At 44.0% G+C, this 8,138-nt stretch overlaps 7 protein-coding genes across 7 annotated transcripts; 4 read left to right on the plus strand and 3 right to left on the minus strand.

The window, feature by feature from the left end:
- Positions 1 to 325: 325 nt before the first annotated feature.
- Positions 326 to 854, minus strand: LOC110851664 (histone H2B.3-like). The gene has a single exon (XM_022099521.2). The coding sequence runs from the start codon at positions 758 to 760 to the stop codon at positions 383 to 385; it is 378 nt and encodes a 125-aa protein (XP_021955213.1). The 5' UTR covers positions 761 to 854; the 3' UTR covers positions 326 to 382.
- A 176-nt stretch (positions 855 to 1,030) lies between these two features.
- Positions 1,031 to 1,688, plus strand: LOC110851665 (histone H4). The gene has a single exon (XM_022099522.2). It carries the CDS (start codon positions 1,102 to 1,104, stop codon positions 1,411 to 1,413), a length of 312 nt encoding a protein of 103 aa, XP_021955214.1. The 5' UTR covers positions 1,031 to 1,101; the 3' UTR covers positions 1,414 to 1,688.
- A 619-nt stretch (positions 1,689 to 2,307) lies between these two features.
- Positions 2,308 to 3,139, plus strand: LOC110851659 (histone H1). Its single transcript, XM_022099514.2, has one exon. It carries the CDS (start codon positions 2,386 to 2,388, stop codon positions 3,079 to 3,081), a length of 696 nt encoding a protein of 231 aa, XP_021955206.1. The 5' UTR covers positions 2,308 to 2,385; the 3' UTR covers positions 3,082 to 3,139.
- Positions 3,140 to 4,035: 896 nt separating this feature from the next.
- On the minus strand, positions 4,036 to 4,478 carry LOC110851666 (histone H4). Its single transcript, XM_022099523.2, has one exon. The coding sequence runs from the start codon at positions 4,407 to 4,409 to the stop codon at positions 4,098 to 4,100; it is 312 nt and encodes a 103-aa protein (XP_021955215.1). The 5' UTR covers positions 4,410 to 4,478; the 3' UTR covers positions 4,036 to 4,097.
- Positions 4,479 to 4,654: 176 nt separating this feature from the next.
- Positions 4,655 to 5,185, plus strand: LOC110851663 (histone H2B.3-like). The gene has a single exon (XM_022099520.2). The coding sequence runs from the start codon at positions 4,751 to 4,753 to the stop codon at positions 5,126 to 5,128; it is 378 nt and encodes a 125-aa protein (XP_021955212.1). The 5' UTR covers positions 4,655 to 4,750; the 3' UTR covers positions 5,129 to 5,185.
- A 1,494-nt stretch (positions 5,186 to 6,679) lies between these two features.
- On the minus strand, positions 6,680 to 7,180 carry LOC110851662 (histone H2A). Its single transcript, XM_022099519.2, has one exon. The coding sequence runs from the start codon at positions 7,110 to 7,112 to the stop codon at positions 6,735 to 6,737; it is 378 nt and encodes a 125-aa protein (XP_021955211.1). The 5' UTR covers positions 7,113 to 7,180; the 3' UTR covers positions 6,680 to 6,734.
- Positions 7,181 to 7,355: 175 nt separating this feature from the next.
- On the plus strand, positions 7,356 to 7,867 carry LOC110851661 (histone H3). The gene has a single exon (XM_022099516.2). It carries the CDS (start codon positions 7,416 to 7,418, stop codon positions 7,824 to 7,826), a length of 411 nt encoding a protein of 136 aa, XP_021955208.1. The 5' UTR covers positions 7,356 to 7,415; the 3' UTR covers positions 7,827 to 7,867.
- The last annotated feature ends 271 nt before the right edge of the window (positions 7,868 to 8,138 follow it).

Below are 8,138 nucleotides of genomic sequence, written 5' to 3' on the forward strand. Positions count from 1 at the left end.
GATTGTTCAATGCTTTAGTAAATACTCGGATCAATCCGTCGGATCGGATTACCCATTCCTACTTTTGACAATAATCGAGTCAAAATGCAATCTCACTCTGCCTCAATGTAATGAACAAGTTGAATAATAAAATACTGCTTGCATAAGCATGATAATCAAACTCGACTGCATTTTATCCTAGTTTTTAGCAACATTTACAAGATCTCAATTTTATGTCAGTAATAAATATGTATGTGTAAAGTGTCAATAAATTGTGCAATATGATAAATGAATAATCGAGAATGAAAACAAATGCAGGTAACTTTTTTGAGCTCTTTGGAAAAAGTGGTGGCCCTTAAAAGGGCCGTTGGGTTTTTTTTGTGGAAGTTGGTCAGGTTATCATCTACTTGGAAGAGGTGTATTTGGTGACAGCCTTGGTGCCCTCAGAGACGGCGTGCTTGGCGAGTTCTCCTGGGAGGAGGAGTCGGACGGCCGTCTGGATTTCCCGAGAGGTGATGGTTGACCTCTTGTTGTAGTGGGCGAGGCGGGAGGACTCGGAGGCGATCCGCTCGAAAATGTCGTTGACGAAGGAGTTCATGATGGACATGGCCTTGGAGGAGACGCCAGTGTCGGGGTGGACCTGCTTGAGGACCTTGTAGATGTACACGGCGTAGGACTCCTTCCTCTTGCGGTGTCGCTTCTTCCCGTCCCCCTTTGGCAAGTTCTTGGACTTGGACACAGCCTTCTTCCCCGCAGCTTTCCCTCCGGTTTTTGGTGGCATCTTGCAAAGTTGTTTGAGATCTGCTTGAAATGAATTCAAAAAGTTGAATGATGATGGGACGGAGACACGACGAAGCTTTTATATGAGAAGGCTGAGTTGTGAGCTGAGTTGTGGAGAACTCAACGGAGTTGTGGAGAAAGGAGGGAAAATTTGGGGTTGGGTTGCCGAGAGAGTTGCAGAGTTCTCACTTGCGAGGGAACTCGAGTGGAGGGAAAGTCTACCCGGTTCACCAACGTCCGCTCTCGAGGTGTATATAATCAATCTCGTTTTAGTCAGTCTGCATCACTCGACTGTTGATAACTTTTACAAGTTCACTCTACTTCTCATCAAACTATTTCAAAATGACTGGTCGTGGCAAGGGAGGAAAGGGACTCGGTAAAGGAGGCGCCAAGAGACATCGTAAAGTCTTGCGTGATAACATCCAAGGAATCACCAAGCCTGCCATCCGTCGTCTTGCTCGTCGTGGGGGTGTCAAGCGTATCTCTGGCCTTATCTACGAAGAGACCCGTGGAGTCCTCAAGGTCTTCCTTGAAAATGTCATCCGAGATGCTGTCACCTACACCGAGCACGCCAAGAGGAAGACGGTCACCGCCATGGACGTCGTCTATGCCCTCAAGCGACAAGGCCGCACCCTCTACGGATTCGGCGGTTAAATATCTCGTCCTCCTTGTTGTTGTTGTTAATCCTTTATTCACGTGTCAACAGAGATCAATTCATTACAAATTGGTTTACACACCATGACACAAGTAGCATATATTTTTTATAAGCATCTAAAACTAATTAAGTAGGGCAACTAAATAATTCATGAAAATCATATATATATCATTCATTTGTCCTTTGATTAATTATAAAGTCGCGACATAAAATATCCTCCTCCTCCCATCTTACCTGATCTCGCAAAACCCAACGGCCCTTTTAAGGGCCACCACATTTTCCAAAGAGCTATAAATTAATAATTCTTCTTATTAATAATAGATTAGGAACCAATGCCGTAAAATTAAAATTAAGATGACAAATAATCAATTCTTGAAACTATGCAATGATTCTCTGATAATGACATCGGACTATACATGACTGGGGTGGTGTGATGTGGAAATCACTGCTAAATTTGCATATTTTTTAATGAAATTGTGCTAGTGGCAAGTTTGTTATCATCTCTCGACAGTAGCTAATACTAGAGACAAATCAAAGTACTCATGGATGATGCATCAAACTTAGCATCTAAAATAATTTACATTATGGTCAGTTAATTTGCTTAATGGAATATGCGTTCTATATAAGAGAGTTGTATTAGCTGCAAAGAAAATCCTATACGATTTTACCCACCAATTCATAAAACGAAGATTTTATATTCATAAAAGAATAAAAGAAATCACGAGGCAATAAGCTACATGATAAAATCCCATTGTAAAGTTCTCACTTTTTCCCTCCATTCAAAAAATCTTGCTCACAACTCAACGGCCACTCTGGCAACTCAGGAGGGAAAGTAGCCGCCCCGAGTACGTCGGCACTCTCGTATCTCTATCCCCTTATAAATTCAGTCTTAATCTCAATTTCGCCTCATCCTGCATCCAAGATTGCTATCTCTCTCACTGAAAGAAAAATCATCCAACAACAAACCCATCATGTCCGAAGAAGCTGCGACTGCCGCTCCAGCGGCCACTCCCCCTCCTGCGAAGAAGGGCAAGGCTCCCAAGAGTCCGAAGAAAGCTGGCGCTGCAAAGCCGAAGGGGGCGAAGGCTGCTGCGTCTCACCCACCCACTACTCAAATGGTCATCAACGCGGTCAAGTCCCTTAAGGAAAGGAATGGTTCTTCTCTGCAAGCAGTGAAGAAGTTCATCGCCGATACCTACAAGGTTGACACCACCAAGCAAGCGACCTTCATTCGCAAAGCCATCACGAAGTTGGTTGAGACTGGAAAGCTGACCCAAACCAAGGGAACTGGGGCGAGTGGATCCTTCAAAATTCCAGTCGCTGCTAAGGCTGCTGCTGGGGAGAAGAAGGCCAAGTCTCCAAAAAAGAAGACCACCAAACCCAAGAAAGCTGCTTCCCCAAAGAAGAAGGCCGCCCCCAAGGCGAAGAAAGCTGCGTCTCCAAAAAAGAAGGCAGCGGCCAAGCCGAAGAAGGCTAAGGCCGCAGCACCTGCCGCCGCGCCCAGTGCCCCAGCGGCAGCATCTTCTCCAGCTGCGCCCAAACCTGCTGCCAAGCCGAAGAAGTCTCCAAAAGCCAAGGCACCAAAGGTCAAGCTTCCCAAGGCGAAGAAAGCAAAGTCCCCCAAGAAGGCGAAGCCAGCAAAGAAAGCTGCCCCGAAAAAGGCTTAAACATCATCCTCTCTTCTGACAACAAACTTTAACCCAACGGCCCTTTTAAGGGCCACCACTTTTTCCAAAGAGCTATGGTCTAATAGTTGTCGTTTTTCATGAATTTCATCTGAAGATGAATAATTCATAATCAAGCTGACACAATGGAAAGATGTTGCTTCGAACTTATTTTATTTACACTCAATTTGGTAGGTAACAAACACTGCAAGTATTCGCCAATTAATGACAAATATGAGCTGTGATTGCGACCAGAGCAGTTATCAACAAAAAGGTCGACGCGCCTCCACCATGCGCCAGGTTGCAAAACTTTTTGTCCCACAAATGTGATGCTTCCCCTCCAACCCTTTCGTGCGGATGATAACGTCCCCATTGTCCGGGTCCATCTAATTCTTTGCATAAATGTCTTCTCAATTGTCAGTCCGTTTTGCGTTGCTGTTGCAGAGTACATGCTTTCAGAGATACCATCAGGTCATCTGTAATTAAGTTCTGGAATGGTTTCGTAATCATGTGACATGATTCATGTCATCCAAAAATGCATGCACAATTTAGTAGAGACTTCACTCAAATACCAAAATGTCATTATGATGATCAAATAGTTATCTTTATTTTATCAATGCGTCTGTTAATAAATTAATTCTTTGTTTCAGAATCAATTCATTTTTTAGAATAATGCTAATTTTATGTCTCTGGTTCGTCCCCCATCAGCCGAAATGTCCATGCAACACTGAAAAATAAAACCATTCTGGGGAGTCGGCATGTTTCATATCAGTTCCAGATTCGATTACATTGCTTTGTGTGGAAATTGTGGCACGACTCGTGTGTAATGCAAATTACAATTTGTAGTGATTTGACGTTCTCATATCTGTTGTTAAAAATAGGTCTATAACTTCGATGCATCCAATGAATAAATGAATGTGGATTTTATTTTGTACATATTGAGCTCTTTGGAAAATGTGGTGGCCCTTAAAAGGGCCGTTGGGTTTTACGAGATCAGATAAGGTGGGAGGACGAGATATTTAACCGCCGAATCCGTAGAGGGTGCGGCCTTGTCGCTTGAGGGCATAGACGACGTCCATGGCGGTGACCGTCTTCCTCTTGGCGTGCTCGGTGTAGGTGACAGCATCTCGGATGACATTTTCAAGGAAGACCTTGAGGACTCCACGGGTCTCTTCGTAGATAAGGCCAGAGATACGCTTGACACCCCCACGACGAGCAAGACGACGGATGGCAGGCTTGGTGATTCCTTGGATGTTATCACGCAAGACTTTACGATGTCTCTTGGCGCCTCCTTTACCGAGTCCCTTTCCTCCCTTGCCACGACCAGTCATTTTGAAATAGTTTGATGAGAAGTAGAGTGAACTTGTAAAAGTTATCAACAGTCGAGTGATGCAGACTGACTAAAACGAGATTGATTATATACACCTCGAGAGCGGACGTTGGTGAACCGGGTAGACTTTCCCTCCACTCGAGTTCCCTCGCAAGTGAGAACTCTGCAACTCTCTCGGCAACCCAACCCCAAATTTTCCCTCCTTTCTCCACAACTCCGTTGAGTTCTCCACAACTCAGCTCACAACTCAGCCTTCTCATATAAAAGCTTCGTCGTGTCTCCGTCCCATCATCATTCAACTTTTTGAATTCATTTCAAGCAGATCTCAAACAACTTTGCAAGATGCCACCAAAAACCGGAGGGAAAGCTGCGGGGAAGAAGGCTGTGTCCAAGTCCAAGAACTTGCCAAAGGGGGACGGGAAGAAGCGACACCGCAAGAGGAAGGAGTCCTACGCCGTGTACATCTACAAGGTCCTCAAGCAGGTCCACCCCGACACTGGCGTCTCCTCCAAGGCCATGTCCATCATGAACTCCTTCGTCAACGACATTTTCGAGCGGATCGCCTCCGAGTCCTCCCGCCTCGCCCACTACAACAAGAGGTCAACCATCACCTCTCGGGAAATCCAGACGGCCGTCCGACTCCTCCTCCCAGGAGAACTCGCCAAGCACGCCGTCTCTGAGGGCACCAAGGCTGTCACCAAATACACCTCTTCCAAGTAGATGATAACCTGACCAACTTCCACAAAAAAAACCCAACGGCCCTTTTAAGGGCCACCACTTTTTCCAAAGAGCTCAAAAAAGTTACCTGCATTTGTTTTCATTCTCGATTATTCATTTATCATATTGCACAATTTATTGACACTTTACACATACATATTTATTACTGACATAAAATTGAGATCTTGTAAATGTTGCTAAAAACTAGGATAAAATGCAGTCGAGTTTGATTATCATGCTTATGCAAGCAGTATTTTATTATTCAACTTGTTCATTACATTGAGGCAGAGTGAGATTGCATTTTGACTCGATTATTGTCAAAAGTAGGAATGGGTAATCCGATCCGACGGATTGATCCGAGTATTTACTAAAGCATTGAACAATCCGATCCGATCCGATCCGACCATTTAAACTCGGATCGGATTACCCATTCCAAGTCAAAAGAAGCTGAAAAGTTTGGTTTATTTCTTATAAAAATTTATTGCATTACATTTATGTACGCCAACATCCGTTCCGTTAATAAATTTTACAAGATAATTTCATAAACGTTGCAACTTTTGTGTGCTACTCACAATTTTGTCAGTACATACAAATATGTAATTATGTGCAATTTTGATGAGATTGCGGGATGACATATCTAATCTGCATGTATTTATAAAATGCTAAAAATCCTGCGTAAAACATAACGAGTATTGTAAAAACCAAGCTATCACCTACCCGGAGTATAGTGTCTTTACGTATATTTAATTGTGCCTTGCTCGTTGGAATTGAAGAAAGTGACTTGAGTGAATATACGATTATTTTATCTACTTAAACTAGATTTTATTTCCCACAAATTACTAATTTGTCAACACGATTCAGAGCTCTGCACTAACACGAGTTGATTGGTGACTACTATAACGACAAATTAATCGTGGACATCAATTACAAAGAATTAACAATTCTTACTCTTGATTTCCTACCACGACGACTAAATCCAAAATGTCTGACTCTGACAACGACTAAAACTCGACTGTGTAGAATTCTTCTACCTACTTACTTACTACGACTTATAAGACGCGCACTCAAAATCCCACTCTGACGTCACCATGGCAACCACCACCACGTCACGGGGCAATCTTACACGCATATTCAACAATTTACAAAAATACATAAAACAATTTCATAAATCACATTTCACATCATTTTACATTTAACAAGTATTATTCAGGTTAGGTTACCTTAATATATGCACAAGCCTGATTCGAAATCAATCGTAACTAAACTATGAATGAAGGCGCATTATTGTTCATCGTATAAATTTGAAATCAGTGATTCCAATTGTAATTAAATGCTCTAAAAATGAACGAGGTAAATAATGAATGACCCGTTTCATCCTATTTTACATCATTCATCTGCACTTTTTTTTGGTGACAATAATTTCGCATCAACTAATAAACGCATGCAAATAATTGATAAAGCAAAGTTGAGCAACGAAGAAAGTACATATTTTGTATGTACATTGGTACATATTATTTGTCGGTACTGGATTTTGTTCGAGCTCTTTGGAAAATGTGGTGGCCCTTAAAAGGGCCGTTGGGTTGCTAGCGTGTAGATTTGTGAAAGCTGATTAGGCGGACTTCTTTTCCGTCTTCTTGGGGAGAAGGACGGCTTGGATGTTGGGAAGGACACCTCCCTGGGCGATGGTGACCCCAGAGAGCAGCTTGTTCAACTCCTCGTCGTTTCGGATGGCGAGTTGGAGGTGACGGGGGATGATCCTGGTCTTTTTGTTGTCTCGGGCAGCGTTTCCAGCCAACTCGAGGACTTCAGCAGCCAAGTACTCCATGACCGCAGCCAAATAGACGGGGGCACCCGCACCCACTCGCTCGGCGTAATTCCCCTTCCTCAAAAGACGGTGGATACGACCCACTGGGAACTGGAGTCCTGCACGGCTGGATCGGGACTTTGCCTTTCCCTTCACCTTTCCTCCCTTGCCACGGCCAGACATGATGAGTTTGTGGTTGTTGAGACTTGGAGAGAGATGTTCTCAGAGTGAGATATTAGCAGCTTGTGATGGTCTTTGTTGGAGTCGAGCTTGAATTTATACCAACTGGCTGAGTTGCGGAGCAGACCTCTTGAGTTGTGAGGAGAGAGCGGGCTTTCACTTCCGCTCAACAGCCAATCCTCTTTCTCGCTCAGAACTCAGCCCTTGACTATAAAGCAGGAGCCCAAAGTGGAAATCTTCATCACTCGTTGTCTCAGCTTTCTCCTGAGAACAATTCTAACTTTCTAACCAATCTACAAACAAACAATGGCCCGTACCAAGCAAACGGCTCGTAAATCCACTGGAGGGAAAGCCCCCCGCAAGCAGCTCGCCACCAAGGCTGCCAGGAAGAGCGCCCCTGCGACCGGAGGTGTCAAGAAACCCCATCGTTACAGGCCCGGAACCGTCGCCCTCCGAGAAATCCGTCGTTACCAGAAGAGCACGGAGCTTCTCATCCGCAAGCTCCCCTTCCAACGACTCGTCCGAGAAATCGCTCAGGATTTCAAGACGGATCTCCGATTCCAATCCTCTGCTGTCATGGCTTTGCAGGAGGCGTCCGAGGCCTACTTGGTTGGTCTCTTTGAGGACACCAACTTGTGCGCCATCCACGCCAAGCGGGTCACCATCATGCCCAAGGACATCCAACTCGCTCGCCGAATCCGTGGAGAACGTGCCTAAACTGAACCAACAACGCTACAAAAACTACAAACCAACGGCCCTTTTAAGGGCCACCAATTTCTCCAAAGAGCAGTCATTAAATGCTAAATGTTTATTCGTGCATGTTTTCAGTGCGGTTTTATTATTTACAAAAATAATCGTCTAGTCAGGATTGACGATACGCTAAAATTGATGAGATGAGATAATACTTCAACATACATAAATAAATATGAACCCTGCTAAAAACTGCAGGTTTGGTTGGCATCGTATAATCACTCACTATTACACTATGTACGATATTTATCTACTCAACGCAAAAAATGAGGCGGAATG

The sequence above is a fragment of the Folsomia candida genome, unplaced genomic scaffold (assembly GCF_002217175.1).
Source record: "Folsomia candida strain VU population unplaced genomic scaffold, ASM221717v1 Fcan01_Sc007, whole genome shotgun sequence".
Lineage (NCBI taxonomy): Eukaryota > Metazoa > Arthropoda > Collembola > Entomobryomorpha > Isotomidae > Folsomia > Folsomia candida.